The following is a 20605-nucleotide window of genomic DNA, read 5'->3' as shown; positions in this document are numbered from 1 at the left end:
ACATGGAATTTCTTCTTTAACGACTTTAATACTTACACATTCCCCTTATTTAATATACTAAACCACCCCTCCCCACTCCACCAACCACCCCTCCCCACTTGCACAAACACCCTTGCCCCTCCCTACACAAAAACATCTGCTAAGAATCATAAAGGTCAAAAAGTCAAAAGGCCAATCAACCTTTTTCACAGATAGTATATGTTATGATCTTCTCACCCAAATTAGTAATGTCATAGGCCTATGCTCTGAAGCCCAGAGAACATACAGAATGGCTTTCTCAGACGCCCTAGCAGCAAACCACACCAACATGAGGCAGTCCTCCCACAGTTTGCAACAGGATTTTCAACACACCACCATTTCTGTTTAAATAACCATTTTCCTACGTTTTCCGGGTCTCAACAGATTGCTGATTTTAAGGTGAAAACCGAAACCAGCAGACCATGTAGCTCTCCAGCACCAGGGCTGGAGACCATTGGCTTAAGAGCAGGGACTCCCCAGCAGCCCTCATGACCAAAAATAGCAAAGAAATAAAGAAAAGTGGTGCTGTAATCCTGGAGCATATGTGTTTTCCTCAGGTTGTCCCTCCCCCACCCCCCCTCCTGCCACCTGCCATAATGCGGCCTGGTTTAGGGCCTGAGCTCTTTATTAAAGCTCCACAGGTCGTCAATAACTCATTACCGCCAGCACCAAAGCAGGAAGGAACCCGCGCCTTTGCATGGAGATAAATCCCCACGTATGCCACAGGGATGTGACCTCATTTTGGGAAAGTTATGCACTGCACATCACTGTGGATCATTAACCCTTTGAAGAGTAGAGCTTATTTATTTACAATGTTTTTTTGTTCATTCTAATTCTAATTTACTCTTCTCGATCTCCAATCCTTTCAAATGCCAGTTACAACAGCATCAGAATGCTTTGATGTTGATTTAACATAATCACGTATTTGATCTCGTGCCTTAAAGCCGGGATCATGGTTCTGGCCCTCAAATCCAAATGCAGCCCTTGTTTTATTTTATTTTCTCCTGGGTACTCAGTGCTACTGATTGGTCAGACTGTATTCACACCTGACTCCCAGGTAATTAAGGGAGGGTGGAAAGCCAGCAGTTCTCAGCTGGGATAGTGGGTATTGTGGGGATTCAGATATACTGTACAGATGTAGGTGTTTCCATGTACAATGTGCTCTCACAATGCTTCTCCAGTGTGGGCTAGAGAACTTTCCGCTCTAAAGAGTTTGAGGATGAATACGACCTTGGCCATGTAATCTGCCGTTGAAAAACTGAATTTCTGTCAGATTTATTTTTGGCCTAGAAGATAAATGCCACGTCCTTCATCCAGGCAAATATGATCCCTGTGCTAGCTTTAATGTGAACAAAGACAGCGAGATTCATTAGAAGGTGGTCAAATTAAAGGCTGAATAGGGGGTGTGTCAATAGTACACCGAAATGTCTTTCATCATCCATGAGCTCATCTACGTTTGGCTCTTTATCCATGTACATCCACCTTCGGCAAACTGGATTAGCTCTGCATGAGACAGGCCAGCCTTTGCTTCTTCTAACTGCGTAGACCCCTAACTCATGCAGGCATGTGTAGCTTGTGTACGCAGACTTCCCATCCAGCTTTTGGCCACACAATTGACTAATTGGATAATGGTGTGTGATTGGATCTCAAATCGCTCTCTCCCCAGGAGACAATACAGCCTATTATGTACCACCCTATGGACCTGCCGGATAATAGCCAATACAGGCACCATACCAGACCACAGGGTCCCTTCACACACTGTACAGGGTCATTAAAGTTCCCATGTCCTGGGCTATTTCCCAAGAAACTGATTCTGGCCATACACAACACAAAATTGAACATCCCCCCCAATTACCTTCCCCCCATCTTTGATTCCCCAGGTCTTCATAGCAAATGAGTTCTCAGGTTCTCGGGGTCTTCTACTTGATGCAATTAAACATGTAAAAAAAGGTCCTTTTTGCTATTCAAATCCCATCTGTGATTGAGCGAGGCTTGTGATTGATTCTGGGTGGGGGGAGGCGAGGGGTGCAGTTTGTCCAATATTACACGTCTGTGATTTCCTACGGGATGTGAGAGATTGCCTATTTCTGGGTCGTCTCTGCTGGAGACGGCCCTCGCCAGCTGTACCCTCTCAGACTCCACATCCTGCTGCTTGCAGACCCACTTCCTGTCCTTTGCAGCCCGGGCGGATAAGCGGTGCGGGGTGGCCGAGGCAGAGGGGAAATAAAGAGAAAATAAACCCAAAAAGGATTTCACCTGGAGATTTTAATCGGGGATTTGAACAGGAGCAGACTGTGTCTGGGTGGAAAGGGCTATAATAAGCTCTTGTGCTCCAGTGACTCTTGGAGTTCTCACAGATTGTCATCACTACAGTACTTGCACTGTCTGTGTTTATATTGCTCTGTCACTTTTTATAGGTGTATATATTCAAAAATCCCCCTTATCTTTCTACATGGAGACATAACATTGTTCACGTATTCATGATAGTCTTTTGCACAGTAGTACTGTAAATGAATGTATGCTATGCCAGTAAATAGGGTTGAAAGGTAATGGTTTTGACTTTGGAGAGCAGAATAGAAATTGCCCCTGCTTGGTGAATTGAATGAACCCCACTGAGTTGGGGCTTGATGAAACTGCTCACAAAATGGATGACATACAGAGAGATGAATACAGTTCAGCCCACAGTTCAGGCTCTAAATCACTCACAAAATGGAGTCTACGTGACCATCAGCCACCTGCTGGAACCTGTGGAGTGCCTGTGGAGTGGCCAGATTATGCTCGCCTCTGTGGTCTAACCAAATAAACATGTCAAAGATTGAGATAAGTGCCAGGGTGCCACCAAGCCAAATATCCCACGATTTATTGAATTTATTGAGTGACTCAACCAATAACCCACCTCCCAAAGGCTCAGCTTGAAGCTCAGAGTGACTGGTATGTTACTCTGAGTATACATATGCACCTTATTCGCATGTTCACATGTATGTATACACCATGTACATGTACAAATGCACACACAAGTTAAAGTACAAAGACTTACAAACATTTCCATATGCCGCAATATATGTAAATACTTATCCACATAAATGTTTTTGCACACAGCACGCCTGCATATTCACACACTCACACACTTATGTGCATATGCAGTTCACAAGCAGACACACTGCTCCTTCTCATCGATAGATTTACTATCAAGATATCAGGAGGAGATATTTTTGGCACTGAGGAATGATGAACACAGATGGGGCTTCAAACCAATACAATGCAGCTGTCCTGGATGCTGGCTGCTAGCTGCTAGCTGTTCTGAGCCACTCTATCTGCATCTGAAAAAAGGCACTGTTCACCGCGAGCTAACACACGCTGTTACCTGAACGTTTCTGCGATGTTCTTCCAACGTTTATGCAGCAGTACGGCACCGCAGCAATACTGTGTGTCAGTTTATGTGCCTCTCTGGTACTGCTGCAGAGCAGATGGCCAGCTTCTGACATGCAGTTCCATCCCAATGTACAGGACTGAGTAAGGAGTCGGACAGGCTCTGTACCGTACGCCTTTCTATGTGAGGAGAAAACTATTTCAATACAGAATCTGAATCACCTTTTTTTTTTTCATTCACGAGCAGAAGGAAAGTGGTTTGGCACAGTGTACAAGTGCTCCCTGGACAGTGCATTAATTTATCTGTTACAGATTGTGAGGCTTTTCCTGAGCTGAGCAGGTTGGCTGTATTGATATTGGCTGACTTTTTTTTTGGATGGGCTGTTTCCTGAACTTGTGCCATAAGAGTGAGTTCCATTCTGCACCTTCTTATCTGCTTCATTTTTTGTGCAAAATAAGCAATTTACCCAAGACCCTACATTTTACAGTGTACAAGAACCCTGACAATGGGTTTTTAATGTGTATGTTGGTGGTATTACTTTTTTGTGGAAATAACAAGGTGCATTGAATCTAAATGATCGCTGGGGTTACATTTGCAGAATGGTTGCTGTAAATGATTTACATCTTTTTCATAGAGTAATTCTGCTGGGTCATTTCTGCTATACCCACAAAATGATACAGGTCTGAAATATAATCCTGGTTTACTGAGTCATAGGGCATGATTAAATGTACATTTTATAGCTATTCACCTGGGATTTCTGGGGAGTTTTTCCCTGTAATTAAACGGGCCACACTGACTCCTCTTCACAAAAGATGAAATACTCAGATCTACAGTGTATATCCCATAATACATTTACTGCCAGCGGTTTTCAAAGGCTATTCTGCAACAAAATGATTGGATTTTTTGTGCAAGTTCTACTGAGCTCAATTTCTACATTGACATAGTTCACCATATTAAGCAGCTCGATATGTTCATAAAATGGCCTTCTTTTAAAACTTTGATTTCAAACTCATCTCGGCTGATGGAAATTAATAGTCTGGCACAAGGTCTCACTCCGACTGTTGCTTCTGTGCACTCTTCATTAATGACCTGCCAAAACCACTGAAAATAAAAGACGTTTATGTACATCATCTATGTTTATGATGCAGTCTGAAATATCCTCCAATTACTGCAGCTATATTCTTATTATGATGTTTTGCTGGTCATTAGTAAGACTAATTAAATAAGTATATACAGTACCTCTATTAATATGATGCCTAAACCAAAGAGATTTTCCCATTTTAAAAATGCGTACTGTTTGAAATGCATAACATTCGATGTGTTCAAAGAATGGGAAGCTTGGATTGAAACATCTAATGGGCCGTGGGTCTGGGGCCAACAGGGTATTGTGTTTCCATCGCATTGGGATTAACACATATTACTGACCACAGTGTGACTAATTAGTTCAAGGGCAAACATAAAAGGTTGGAGTGAGAGTGAAGGATTCTGTTCATATCCTCCGAATCGCCTTTTTAAGAATGTATGTGACTGAAACATTATTTGAAAGGAATAGGGTACTTATTGTGTGAAAGAAATTATTTACTGAGCATAACCTCAACTGAATCGTTTATCGCTTGGCAAGATCCTTATTGAAAATATCTAAGATCACCTGGGTCAAGTATTTTATTTTATTTTATTTTATTTTTTGGATAGGATTTCAATAATCGGTTAGGATTCGATCTCAAAATTGGGTATTTAAAATCTAGAAGATGCTAAAAATCGCGATAAAGATTTTGTAATCCAATCCCACCCAGAATCTAGATCAAATCTTGCTTTTGGGTATTTCAGAATTGTAAGGCGGAGATTAGGATAGGTTTGATACTGACAATCAGGCTGATCTTGATCCCACTGAAAGGGTGGATTCAGGATGGATTCAAGGTTGATGTAGGGACACATGGCACATCTTTAATAAGTTGTTTCATCCAGTGATTGCAAATTATTCAACACAAGCCATCCCAAAAAAATATCCACTCTTAATGGACAATAAAATATTTTCCAATTGCCGAATGGGTAGGTGCAAAAACAAGAATGTCATTGTTCTTCCTCAGAAAATGCTCTGCCAGAATCCAGATGGACCAGTTGGACAGTCAAAGAGAATCATTATTTTAACTAGGCTCTCAAAACAGTTGTGTTTGGAAGTTTTGGAATATTTTATTAGTATTAAAAGTTAAGTGTTTTTAATTATTTTTTATTATTCAGTAAAACTGAGAAATTAGACTGACTTTGGCCTATGTATTGTGTACTAAAACAGATGAATAGGACTAATATGCAAACTGAATGACACATTTTCCAACATATTTGTTTGTGTTCACGATGTTGCATTATTTGACCAACAGATCCAAAGACTACAAATCTAGATTCTGTAATCCTGTGGATCAGAATGATCCTATCTGAAAATTCTTTGAAAAACCGGGACAAAACAAGATAGATTTGATCTGGGATGGCAAAAAAAGGTATCTATAATTCTTTAAAGGTAAATCTGGATAATTCTACTCTAGATGAAAAGTTTTGAAATACCTGGGTATTTAAAAGGTACAGCTGAGAATGAACAGACACGTCCTCACACTGAAACAGACTGTGGGGAAACGAAAGTCTCCATTTAGGTCCACGGAACAGCAGTCAGGCCTCATCTGTTCTCCAGAAAATGCGAGCGTGGGGCTTGCATGACTTTGTCTAATGGAGGACTGGCTGCTCTTAATGCACGATGTATTGGTATGAAATGTTCATGGCTGTTGATTAAGTACAGACGCAGCTGCTGCCAGCCTGTGAAATGTGGCGTCGCAGCCCCCGCGCCAGTGCAGCTGGAGGTGTGGGGGTTTAAACACAAAGCTGGCCTCTGAGCCCTGCCTGGATCTGGGCAGACTGCCCATCTCTCCTCAGCTACGTAAAGGGTGCAGCCATCTTCAGCCAAACGTTCTTCAGTGTCTCAGATTCTGTAATGGCGGGGGCATCGCTGGGCATCGCTGGGCATCGCTGCATAACCTGTCGCTTTTGTTTTCCCTGCCTGCTTTTTCATCCCCCTTGATACTGATTAAGGATTACATTTGAGACCGATCCATGACTAAAATATTTGTATTTCATAATTTAACTAGATTTAACTAGATTTAAAAAGGTGCCTAAATTCTATTGTGAATTGACAGCATCTCACAAGTAGAGTATTTGTAGCATTTTTTGAATATGCATGTATAGTAATACTCTGACAGATTCATGATTCATTATTGCACCGCATACGCCGTTTCCCGCCTTAACTAAATTTAATAAATTAAGGACAACAAAAAAATTCACATTGGGGAAAAAAAAAAAAAACATCCCTTTCACTATTCTCTATGGGGCTCTGTGGTACAATGATGTATTGTCCAACTGACAATTTTTTGACATCCAGAATTTCGGGACACAATAGAAGAGGGGGGCTGGGCGGTGAATAAGTGCTACAGCTTGTAAGACCAGCAACATGTAAAAGCTTTTGTGATGGGCCTCTTCCTGTTGCTTCTTGCACTTTATCTGGGTACATCTCCTATTCTGTTTAAGGTCTTTCAAGGTACTTTTCCTGACCCAATCTGCAATGGTGTTGCCTAACAAACAGTAACTTCAAAACCGTGACTATAATCAGACATGGGATAATGTAATATATCTTGCATTTTGAAAGCTTGTAATGGAAAGCACTTTATTGCTTATGAAGACAAATTGCTGAACAATAATTACAATTGAAGGTTAAAATTATCAATCAACATTGATCTTATTCTTATGATTATTTCTTACATAATGTCACATAATACAAATGCTCTACTGGGTCTTCCACAGACAACACATAGACACCCTGAGAATCAAATCCCAGCAGATTTATAGCAGTAACCATGGTGACACCAGCATTCTCTCGCTTATTGCTACAAGTCTTCCATTATTGGCTAAACCAGCTTTCCATGGCATTGGCCACATGCATATCCAAATCATACCTACCTTGACATAGGCTAAATACATCTTCAACCTTCTTTCATAAAAATCTGTGAAAGGTTCAGTCACCTTTAGCGATATTCCAGTGTAAATTTGTCAGGGACTGGATAAAGCGGAGGTCTGAATCCCTGGTTCTGGAGAGCCACAGGCTCTGTTTTTCAATGTTTCAATTTAGACTCAAGAAACTAGCTGAGGTGTAATAAACTGCTTTAGTTCATGAATTATGTACTGCTGACCATCACATCCTGTCTCCATGCCAGGGTTGCAGAGCCCAGGGTTAAAGGGATTACAGACATATTATTATTAGAAATTATCTGCAATATTAAATTGGATGTTGCATATGTCAGATGAACCAATTTTAGATCTTGCATTAACATGTTTTCACTTACACTGTCTACACTCAAAATTCCCAAATCAAAGTTACTGTATTACAATCAATCTATTCAAGAGTAATGTGTTCCTTTTCGTTAGGCAATATTTGTATACACGTGCAGGCACTGGCGCATACACAATAGCTCGTTTGAAAAGAAGAGTTTATTGATTTTAACACGGTCTTATAGAACTCAAGTAGGTCGTCTTGAACGTATTCAGCTGTCATTGTGCGTTCCATCATTTTGCACAATTTACGATTTAACCACTTATATTTGAATATAACCGCTCGGAAAGGTTACATTCTGCTGAACCACGAAATCTCAAGGTAATGATGAAGACAACGACTTCAGACATATCCAATCTGCAATGAAATGGAGCAGCTCGGCTGAAAATGGTTCTCGGTATGCGTAGTCTTCTCACGATATTGCAGCAATGATGCAACGCCAGGAAGCATAATCTTCGGTTAAGTTACACTCATTCTTGAAAATATTTGCCCTCCCAGCTGCCACTCACCAAAAACCTTTTCGGAGAGCAACAGACATCTTCGTCAAATACGACGACAAATAAACTAAATGTATGCTGCAATCTACAATGATGATGTGACCAATACAAACACCAAAGGTTTGCAACAGTAGGTGCAGTTTTTGTTTTCACTAATTACCTTGGCTCAGTTAACTAATTGGCTTATACATAAACACTGGCGCATGTGTAGACAATAGGACAAGGCCACAAGAAAAGAAAAAGAAAAAAAATATATAGATCACACTTGCTCAGAGATATGCACGTCACGCTATAGTAGGTTTCAGGATCCTCAAGCCCCACATGAGCCATCTTTCTAGATTGAAAAGTTGAATTTCAATCACGTTTATCATAAAGGCTACGACAGGAAAATTAACTAACGCCAAGAGATGAGACGAGACTTTGGAGAAAAAAGCAATCCCTCACCAAGCGCTCAGTAATGCTAGAACCACCACCGTTAACCAAAACGGAAGTACTTTAGTCAATAACCAAAACTGGCAGCCAACTTAAAGACTCGCGAAGCGCTTTCAACCTTGCTACAATTTTCTCGGGCTGAGTACAAGCACTTATTAAATTCACGAAAACAGCTGTTCAACAGTATGATTAGCAGTATATACACACCTATTTACAGAAGATAACAAAAATAAATACCATACTGTAATGAAACAAAACTGCAATTAAATACTTTAATGAAAGCGAAATTAAGGGGATCAGAAATTGGTCTTTGATGGTTGTAAAAAGAAAAAGTGTCAATTGGTGTCAATTAGACGTTATCGACGCTGAACCAATGGATTTTTGTGACTATTATTGCCTCTTTTGAATGTATAGGTTACACAATCTCCCTTAAACTTACGTCACTAAACCTATATGCAGACCGCGCAAACGACGAAACAATGCGACTGTGCATTACATTATGGACTGTAATGAACAGTGGCAGATTTGTTTTCATGTTATAGATCTCTGGGTAATGATGGTGGCCTACCGATGGTGTTAAAATGTCATTTGGTAGCCTAATTGGCAATGATATTAACCCTGTTTATACTAGTATTGTTTGAACAACTGAAGTCATGTTATTGCAAGATCAATATATTATGAGAGAGAGAGAAAGAGAGAGAGAGAGAGAGAGAGAGAGAGAGAGAGAGAGAGAGAGAGAGAGAGAGAGTCCTGCGATCTGCGCTAGGTAACAACTGATGGTGCATTTATTTCAACCTCAGAGTGCTGAGGTAGCCTACTGAATTTGAAAAGCAGTCTCAATTTGAATTAAAGATTGTCTCCATCTAGCGGCATTGAACTTTACCATGTAGGCTGTGAGGCGCAGTGGAGTAAAGCAACTAGTGCGGTGAAATACGTTTTAACGGATCTGTAATCGAATACAGTGCGATTCTTCAGTAGCTATGAAATAATTTCATTAGCCGATACTTAGAACGGGAATGGAAATTGGCTATATCAGTGACTCATATGCTACTATTTAAACTTAAACCCGTTTTTTGACCCTGCAACGCATCTAACATTAATATATACACAAATATATATTTACATAAGAAATGTAATAATCTAATCAAAATGATGTCCTTCGTGTGTTAACTGATGCGTTCAGCACGTGACACGCCTCCACCGCATTAGCAACGGAGAGGAACTTTGGTCTTCGCTACAGCTGCACTTCAGACCTAGCGGTCGGAAAGGGAGGCATGCGATTCAATTTCCGTTCAGTTACTTACAGGTTTTTAAATAATTATTAGATTAATGTATTGGTTATAGCGCTAAGTATACGGCTACTGTTCTCTGTAGATACGTAAAATGTGTAAAATACTGTAGAAGCTATTGTTCTTCGCGTTTTATTTATTTATTTTTCCTTTTTTTATTATTTGTGTGCCTGCCCTGGGCTCGTGCTCGGCAGGGTGGTCTCTCGCTGGATGAAAGGAGCTCAGCTGCGCCTTTCTTGAGGAACCGCCACGCGAGGGAAAACCTTAAAAGAGACCCGCAGTCAGGAGGTCCTTTCGCTGCGCACAACGCGAAGACGCGGTGCAGATGTGTGTCCACTGAAACTATAGGGTGAGATTAGTATTTTTTTGAACTTGTTGCTGTCCTGTTAGCACCGTGCGGAGGAAATTTCACTGCTACCTGGGATCGAAACAGCCTACAGTTTTATAGCTTTCCGGAGGAGGGTTTTGGAGAACTGCCTGTAATATTTCAGAACAGAAAACATATTCCCCCCTTTTAATCCGATCACTTTTTCGTGGAGGTGAGTAATATTTTCGATATCAGCCTGGTAACAGAAAGCATATATGTTTTTACGTGACACTGCATAACTTCGCCTTCACATTCGAATAGTTATAAAGATACAAGAAAGACGTAATTCATATTCTACAGTAACATAGATTTATTCAATTTCACGCAAGACTTTTGGTTTGCAATGTCTTGTTTTTGTACTTTCTGAAGCCGATTTATTAAGACTATAAGATAAATAAGAGCGACAACTTTGGACAAAGATGCACAGTAAAATGCCCATTGACAGAACAGCCTAAATCCGAGTCCAATAGGGATAATAAGAGTTGATGTAACACTGAACATTTTATTGTGCACAATGTTTCTTGCACTTTACCTCACGTGATGTAGCCAAGTGCGCCCACGTACCCTATAGTCTTGGAACGGTATGCTCTCGTTACTGAACGTCTACATATAATCTGAATTGATATATTTTGGGTTTGCATTGTTTCTGTAGATGTCCTTTCGTCGCCTTGCGGCAGTTTAATTGTCAAAGAAGGAACAGATCTCTGCTTCAGCAGGAGTTTCCAAGAGCGGGTCAGCATGGCAGCCGGAGTCGCGGCTTGGCTTCCTTTCGCCCGGGCGGCAGCCATAGGATGGATGCCCGTGGCAAGCGCACCTATGCCCACACCCCCCAGGGAGAAGAGGAGAACACAAGACGGACTCATTATCCTTAATGTCAGTGGGACAAGGTTTCAGACCTGGCGGAATACTTTGGAACGGTACCCGGACACTCTACTCGGAAGCACAGAGCGAGATTTCTTTTTCCATGAAGAAACTAATGAGTACTTTTTTGATCGAGACCCAGACATATTCCGACACATTCTCAATTTTTACCGCACAGGCAAACTGCATTACCCACGGCATGAATGCATTTCTGCATACGACGAAGAGCTGGCGTTCTTTGGGATAATACCTGAAATTATCGGGGACTGTTGCTACGAAGAGTACAAAGACCGCCGGCGAGAGAATGCGGAAAGAATTCAAGATGACGAAGACAGTGAAAACAAGAATGATTTGGCGCCAGCTCATATGACCTTTCGGGAGTCTATGTGGCGGGCTTTTGAAAACCCACACACCAGCACAATGGCACTTGTATTTTATTATGTCACTGGATTTTTCATTGCGGTTTCTGTCATGGCCAACGTCGTGGAGACGGTGCCTTGTGGGACCTCACCTAGGGGCATCAAGGAGGTGTCCTGCGGAGAGCGCTATGCGTTGGCCTTCTTCTGCCTGGATACCGCCTGCGTTATGATCTTCACAGTCGAATACATGTTGCGTCTAATCGCAGCGCCAAGTAGATACAAGTTTGTTAAAAGTGTAATGAGTATCATCGATGTGGTTGCAATCATGCCTTACTATATTGGCCTGGTTATGACAGACAACGAGGATGTGAGTGGGGCTTTCGTCACCCTGAGAGTGTTCCGTGTTTTTCGGATTTTTAAATTCTCCCGCCATTCAGCCGGACTGCGTATCCTGGGTTACACTCTGAAGAGTTGTGCGTCTGAACTAGGATTCCTGCTCTTTTCTCTGACAATGGCCATCATTATTTTCGCCACGGTGATGTTCTACGCGGAGAAAGGATCTTCAGCCAGCAAGTTCACCAGTATCCCCGCAGCTTTCTGGTACACCATTGTCACCATGACAACGCTAGGGTAAGTGATATAGTCGCCAATATGTTAAACTAACACCTCTTCTTCGTTTCCAAGGAAGCAATTGGTTTTCTTTTTGGATACTGTTGTTGTAGTAGAGCGCCTACACAAGCGCCCAATGACAACACGCCTTCGCCGAGAACACTGACGTACATTACCACGTTCCAAGCACTGGCAGACATGATACAAATACGTCGGAATTCGATAAGAGGCTCAAGTGTCACCACCAAGCTTTGCTCCTAGAACTAATTTGAAGACATATCTGACGGCCAACAGCCTTTTCTGATTATTTATTTGTTTATAAGTGTATGTGCAAATGAGCAAAGTTCCACAGAACTCGCAGAAAGTCTGTCAGGTACAGCCGACAACTAGTGTTCACAGTTAGTGTCTAATTGATGGACTTTTGTCGTGACTACTCCCATTATTATTATTATTATTATTATTATTATTATTATTATTAGTAGTATTATTAGTATTATTAGTATTATTATTATTATTATTATTATTGACATCTTACATATTTTAATTTAACGGTTTTGTGATTAGCACATGCCCATTGTGTTGATGTCGCATGAATAAATTATTTTTTAAATTACAGTCACTACAATTATTTACTATGGCTGTTGCGTATGCACCCATAAGTTATTGTTCAGTGAAGGGTATGCCTGCTTTCCGCCTGCGTGTCCCAAGAGGGGAACTCTCCAAGGTTCTGAATCCTGTTGTCCTTGTCCTCTAATGAGTGTTGGGGGTACTCAGGCCGCAGTCCCTACAGTTAAGCTACGCTGCCCGACCATGTCTGTCTCAATGTGTTTTATTGCTGGCTACTGCTGCTCTGACCAAAGCTCATGTTTGTGTTACAACAGGTTTTCCGTTTTCAGGGATGTGCTGAACGGATTTATCACGGAAATGGTCGGAAATCGTTACAAATGTTAATCAGCTGTGTAGCTGCGGTTGGGCAAGAATATTGGCGTGATATATTCCCACGACTCGTTTGTGGCAATTTGTGTTGAAATATGTCTTGGCTGTCAGGTTTGATAATGGCAATATGAGAATGCAATTACTCCCCAAACTCGGCAGAGAGCTAATCACTGTATCGTGAGCCAAGCATTCGGAATAATGCTCGATCTAATTCTGCAGGCAAAGCTCTAAATGATGATACAACTTCAATGCAGACAGCTGCAGCGCTGGTACTAGAATGATTTCTGCGTTCCGCTGTAGTCCTCCTTAATCTGTCAAAAGATAGCCATCATTAGCTTCTCCTATCTCATATCTTAGCCCTTATTTAATAACATGATGATACCATTGAACTAATGTTGAATTAGGGGGAAAACAGCCCTGATAAGGTTAAAAGAAGGAATACCAATCAACCCTACCTGTCTTTCAATGTACTTGTAAGCAAATCCATTTTTGCTATATTTATGTCGCCTTATACACCTTCCAGCTTAATGAAGAGTAATCATTTATGGGGGAAAATAGGCTTTTTGCGTGAGTAATAAAACCTGAAAATGTAATATTTCATTTTTTATATTTCACTCTGACACATGTTCTTGGAGAATGTCTGTAATTTGAGGCCAGTATTACAACACCAGTGGTGATTGCAGGTATTCAAATTAATGGAATTTTGGAACTGTGCAAACTGATTGAAATGGAAATGCCCTATTTTGTGATTCAATGTCAATGCCTGAAGTACTGCAAAGAATCAGCTTAGCATATAGACCAAGGTTAGTGTCAATAATATATGCTGCACTTTATAGGCAATTGCACCAGAAATTGGAGAATTTCCATGGATCCATTTATTCTGCACACATGACGGCTTGCATGTAGTATGAGATCTTTGATTCAGACTGAACGTAATGAGGTGAATTAAAAGTCACAGTGTGACTGAAGCAGTGCTGTGTTTCGAGCCTCCCTCAGAGATAGATCCCCTGTCTGTAAACGTGTGTGCTCTTTAAGATCCCCTGTCTGTAAAGGTATGTACACACTAAGATGGCCTGTCTGTAAAGGTATGTGCTCTTTAAGATCCCCTGTCTGTAAATGTGTGTGCTCTTTAAGATCCCCTGTCTGTAAATGTGTGTGCTCTTTAAGATCCCCTATCTGTAAAGGTATGTGCACATTAAGATGGCCTGTCTGTAAAGGTATGTGCACATTAAGATGGCCTGTCTGTAAAGGTATGTGCACATTAAGATGGCCTGTCTGTAAAGGTATGTGCTCTTTAAGATGGCCTGTCTGTAAAGGTATGTGCTTTTTAAGATCCCCTGTCTGTAAATGTGTGTGCTCTTTAAGATCCCCTATCTGTAAAGGTATGTGCACATTAAGATCCCCTATCTGTAAAGGTATGTGCACATTAAGATGGCCTGTCTGTAAAGGTATGTGCACATTAAGATGGCCTGTCTGTAAAGGTATGTGCTCTTTAAGATGGCCTGTCTGTAAAGGTATGTGCTTTTTAAGATCCCCTGTCTGTAAAGGTATGTGCTCTTTAAGATGGCCTGTCTGTAAAGGTATGTGCTTTTTAAGATCCCCTGTCTGTAAAGGTATGTGCTCTTTAAGATGGCCGGGCTGTGGGCAGAATCATGGAGCATGTCCTATAGAATTGCCACAGACAAATGATGACTAGTTGCGCACTGCCTCCCCCTGTAGCGCCCTCTCGTAGATTGAATGTGGCCTTTGTTAAAATGTGTATTAGCGTGTCATTACATCGCTACGAGTCACGAGACAGGGATTTATATTATCTTATTTTATCTTGGCAGGGATTTCTATAGACAGCTCTCTGAGGACACAGGGGAGGTGCAGGAAATGGCTTACCTTTAACAGCACAGTGTCTCTAGGCACTTGGCCTGCCGATTGTTTAGTTGGCAGCAGAAAGTAATTTGTGTTATTTTATGTGCTATAACTTCTCACCTGGAACAGTCTCAATATAATTTGATTATCATTTATTTTTGACTGCTGTGATGCCAGAGGGACCCCGGGAGTCGATAAGTCTGAATAATCAATGAAATGAGGGAATGAAGATGAAATTGATGTTGTGTGATCAAACAATTGAACTGGAGATTCTTTCAGGCAGCAAATCTGATTATATATCTTCAATTAAGATGTTACAATACGGCAAAAACACATTGTTGTGGATATTCATTTAAATATAGAGGTTTAAAATGTGCAAACATTTTGGGCCACTTTCACAGACAGAGATTGAGCCTAGCCATAGACTAAATTAGATTTGGAATAGAATTGCTCAACACAAAACTCAATTTAGTCCAGGCCTAAGCTTGATCTGTGTCTGTGAAGCTGGCCCATAATGTCATAACCTAATCAACATGCTACCCAGTGAAATACTTGAGTTATGCGTGCAAAGCTCTTGGATGCCCAAATGCCTTATTTTCATGTTGTGAAAAAGCGAACCAAAGACGCCTTGAAATCATTACTGTTTTTTTGTGTCACACTTTTTTGTGCACAGCTGCACTGTAGAAATGAGGCGCGTCTGTCACAAAGCGGCATGAATGGAATGGTCGTTCTGTGTGCTGCTAATCTAACAATGTCCGCTCGCAGTTCTTCTTTTGTGCTTACTTTCACAAGGTCTGTTGTGCCCGCACGTTGACTACAAGTGCGCTGTAGTTACAGCACCATTGTTGAAAGCCCTTTTAAAGTCCGTGGTATCTAGGGCCCAAGCAGTCCTGAAGAAGAGAGAAAGTGTGTCGACCCACGCCACTGATTAACCCTTCTGCTGCCCCGGGCGCTCCTAATTGATTCATTTCTCAGATTTTTGTAAATGTGTCTGGTCCAATTTAAACCACTGCCTCCTAATTGGCCTACAGACTGTCAAATTGCATCTAATGAAGGAGCAGCTGTCGACATTAAAGACTAGCTGTGTGAAGGATGGGCTGCTAATGTAGAGGATCAGGGGAGTTTAACGGCTGACAGTGCACAAAGTCTTACTGATATGTCCTCTGACCCTGTCTCCCCTCCAGGGTCATATGGACTCTCGGAAATAAGGGGACAGTGGAGGTACGTTTTTGTTCTTTAAGGAACACATTTCCTAAATGTACCCTGAATGGTGCAATACTGATCATTTGGGTATGAATAAGTACCTTTTAGAAACAAAAAATGTACAAATTCATTATTAATCGAATGACAAGGGGTACGATTTCATGCACCTATAGGGTACCGCCCCTGTGACAAGCTTTTGTACCTTTTTCAGCACTTTTAGTCCCTTTATTTCTGAGAATCTGGTGTTTTTAGGGCCCTCCGTTTCTCTTACTCCTGTGCCAGTTCCCTGCTTATTGATCCCTGCTGTGATCAGCGGTGATTTTGATGGCTATCTGACAGTAATCTGACAGTAAGCTAGAAGACATTTTGGGAGTAACAGGATTTTTCACCTCTCTTTTCTTTGTTCCCTGCATGACCCGGAACTCAAAATCGATCAGTTTTCCATCTTTAAGGAAATTCCTATCCATTAAACATGAGCACATCCTTTGTGGAAATATTTTTTTCTGGATTGTGTGATGTATAAGAGATCGACCTGTGAATCCACCTCTTTCCATCTGCCACACATCTGCCGCGTCTGTAACTGACGTAGCTTCAAACTCATGTTTGTTTTCTCGATTCCCTTCACCATCACTATCCAATACTATACAGGGGCTGAAGGGATATAGATTAGTGCTATAGAATAGTGATTCAAACATGGTCCTGGGGAAACTACTGTGTATGCTGGTTTGTGTTACAGCCAATATCCTGATTAATTAACACTGTTTAAAATGTATTTGATTTGGAGCATGATTTTCTACTAATTTGCTCGCAGTTAAGTCTTCTTTTTTTTTTAGTCTAGTCTAGTGACCAGGTGTCAACATGTTCAGCAATTAAGACCGTGGCGATATCACCACTCGATCTATAATTCAATCTATAATAATTGAAAATGAACACTTTAAAGAAATCATTCACTGTACAGCACACTACAGGACAGTAATGTATTAGGTAGCCTGACTCATTAAAACCCCCTGGGCTATGAATATGAAACATCATTCTTGGTGTGCATCGCACAGTCTGACATAATGTGACCTCAAGAGGGTAAATTATCATACAATTGTAATTCGGTGTCTAAATAGGAACAATGAACAATTATGAGTCAGAGGTTGTGATTATGGAAGGAGAGAGAACCAGCCTCCACTTTGGGTGCCTGGGATTGAGTTTGAAAACTCTGGCTGTAGAGTGTTGGTTCTCTGTCCTGGAGATGCCAGTGGTATGCTGACCTTTGCTACAGCCAATCTCTTGCTCAATTAAGATGGCTGAGCACATTCATTGTTGTTCTTTCATTATTCGTTTTTTCCTAAACTTCACACAATTCAGGTTTGGCTTGTCATTTCCTATATATTTGAATTCTTCATTGTTGATCAGATGGTTTGTTTTAGTGGCCAGATGTTCACACTTTCACCAGTTATAAGCCTTATATGGCTGAGCACATTCATTATTGTTCTTGTTCTAATTATTCTGTTTTTTCATTCATTATGTAATCTTTTACAGGATAGTATAGCACAATAAGCACAATGTGAATATGAGACTTCACGGCATAGATGACATAATCTCACCTAAGAGGGTAAATAATCCCTCAAAACATTACAGTGTAATTAGGAAAATTGACAGCTTGTTAAAATATTGGGATTTAAATTGTGCTTGGAATGAAAATCAGCATACCCTATGGTCCTCCAGGACTATAGAGGATCAAGAATGAGTTATAGACTGATCAATCGAATCAATTGATCACTGTATTGATACTTATTTTTGTGCCATTTAGAAATATGACTCTGCACAATGGACATTTTCCAGAGAGACTAAAACGAAGGAAAACTGAGCCAATTTCCCGAAAGCCATTTTAATGTAAGGGTTCCCGGACCCCTTTAAAAGGCGATCAAGCTAAACTTTTACAAAATGACTGTACGCGGAAAGGGCTTAATTAATACACACATGCTGGAGGAAACTGGTCAGCAGTTCTTTAAGGGCAAGAGGGCAACACAGGTCATCTGAAGAGCTTCTCCATGTGCTATTTGCAGTAATAATAAAATAGCCTGGTCTGGCTTTATATAGAATAAGGGAATGATGTAGACTGGCTCTGTGGTGCGGTGAGGGGACTATAGATGGCCATATGATAGGGAAATACTGTAGCCTGGGTGTGCAGAGTAACACGGAAGGTTGTCCACAAACTATATGGAGGAATATGAGCACCTTATGAAGGAGTATGACTACGAGTGAGCAGGATAAGGGCGAGGCGATCGCAGTCCAGAACTCTTGCATGTTCACATTTGCTCTGAGATATTTAGCTAGTGGGCATGTCAGCTAGGTGAGCAGAGATGGTGATTTGGGAGAGGTCATCCGACAGGTCACCATTTTGCCTCCTTCTCTCAGTGGCCCAAGGCTATTTTGCGAGGTTTCTGACGTCGAAGGAGCAGCTGGAGACAGGCTGGCAGATCTAGAGTACGGCAGGAGAAACACTAAAGGAAACACTAAAGGAGGATGAGACTCCGGGAATGGTGGTGGAAAGAGAGAAAGGAGTCTAGAGGAGAAAGAGAGGTGGGAGCAGGGTAAGAGGGGGGGAAGGAGAGATGATGTGCCGTGAGCCAGCTAGAATTGTTAGCACAGAGAGGGTGGAGAAGGAAACAAAGTGATGGTCAGAAACATGGAGTGGGTTGGCAGAAAGGTTAGTTATGGAGCAAGCTCAAGCAGAGACATGGCTATTGCTAGCTAGGGGATGCAACTCTTTAAAAAAATCTGGGAGTGGAACTGGGGAGCAGTGATAAACAATATCAGCAGGGTTAGGGTAGGTGGCTACCCTTATGGTGCCTGGGTGGAATTCAGAAGGAGAGACAGACCAGTGTGAGAGAGGAATAACAAATGTACACTTAGGTGAGGGGAGCAAACTTGACCCACCACAGCCCTGAAAGCCTGGGAGAGTGGCGCTGTTCACCGCTGAGAGGGAGCGGCCATCTTCTGTAGGGTGATGAGACAGGATGGATGCATCTGCTGAGACTAACTCAGTCAGCTTTCGGCACTCTATGATGGCCGGAGTATAGGGAGGCCTAGGGGAAGAGACGAGGCTAGTTTCAGTATGTTGACAAAGTGGATAGCCCCGGAACTGACAAGAAAAGATGACAGGGATAGAAATGGAGCGCATGGTATGGTTATATAAATCCTTGAAAGAGAGTGAAATAGAAAATGAAAAATGATAGCAATGAGTTGACAAAAGGGCGGTTTCCTTCCTCTGTTCTTCCTCTGTGGATCTCCCTTGTCTTAGCACACCCAAGGCACGGCGCTGCTACGGTAGAGAGGCTGAGGTCAAGATATATTACTACTAATGATTCACTAATAATGTGTGCTAATGCTAACAAGCTTATTGTGTGCAGTAGCAGGTGGAGGGGTAAGTGCTTAGTAGCCTTATTAGCTAACACAAGAGTGTTAGTCTATTGAAACTGGCTTACAAGATGGCCCTAGCTTAGCATGCTTAAAACACTTAACTGGAGCAGGTAATAAGGAGGAAGAGCTATTTTAATGCATAAAGAATAAACCTAAGACAGGTTAATAGCATCTACTTATCTCGTTCCTTGTGATAGAAGTTCTACCCTTTTCTTCTGTGTATTGCTTACCAACTCCTAGGAGATCCTGTATTTAAGGTTTAGGCGACAAAATGTGGTCTGGGTGCTTAGCAGTGCTATCAGCCTACAAAAGACATTCTATTGAAACTTGCTTACAAGGTGTCAAGTGCTACCTGCCCTCCCACTGGGCACGAGCTTAACAAACACTTTCAACTGGAGCACAACAGAGCAATTATAGTAAACAGTAAACGCAGAAGTAAAAAAAAACACAATTGACACAATTGCATATCCATTCCTGGTGAGAGAAGTTCAATCAATTTCTTCACTGCCCCACTTCATCTCTGTCAGATGTCCCATACGATTGTGGTCACGTGACATGGAATGTCTCCTGTGAACATCGAGCTAGCAATGAGCTGTCTGTGTGCATTTTGTTTACATTCTCTGTGCTCAAACGAAGCTCTGGTAGGGATATACCCTGGAGTCACATAAGGATGTACATAATTACATCTCTGCTCTAATCTAATGGATGCCTCATCATTATCCCAATTCCCAAATTAGCCCATATCATCACACATCACTCTCTGTTTTCTCATAAGTATATGCATGTATATGAATGAATATTTGATCAATCTGTGTTGAAAACCATGATGAAGCATGTGGCTTTCTTTCAGGATCCCTTCTTTCAGTTACTGTTCAAGCTGCACAGCATTATATAATGTGTGGAAAGTACAGAACAATCGTGTTCATTTGCAGATTCGATGACACGGAGCCAGTTTGCTTCTGTCCTTACCGATGGCTGCAATTTTGTTCCATTCTCATTGTACATGATGTTCTGTGTGTCCGCA

General features: G+C 41.4%; 1 protein-coding gene across 2 annotated transcripts in view; it reads left to right on the top strand.

Moving 5' to 3' along the window:
• Positions 1–11077: 11077 nt before the first annotated feature.
• kcnd2 (potassium voltage-gated channel, Shal-related subfamily, member 2) overlaps positions 11078–20605 on the top strand; it is a 152828-nt gene continuing 143300 nt past the window's right edge. For both annotated transcript variants that reach the window (XM_061252365.1, XM_061252364.1), the window contains exon 1: positions 11078–12189. In XM_061252365.1, the coding sequence (XP_061108349.1) occupies positions 11078–12189 (1112 nt within the window). The remainder of the gene's footprint in view (positions 12190–20605) is intronic.

Source organism: Conger conger, chromosome 8, assembly GCF_963514075.1.
Source record: "Conger conger chromosome 8, fConCon1.1, whole genome shotgun sequence".
In the NCBI taxonomy this organism is placed as follows: domain Eukaryota; kingdom Metazoa; phylum Chordata; class Actinopteri; order Anguilliformes; family Congridae; genus Conger; species Conger conger.
The sequence above is the reverse complement of the archived record's forward strand: the minus strand, read 5'-3'. Positions and strand labels throughout refer to the sequence as shown.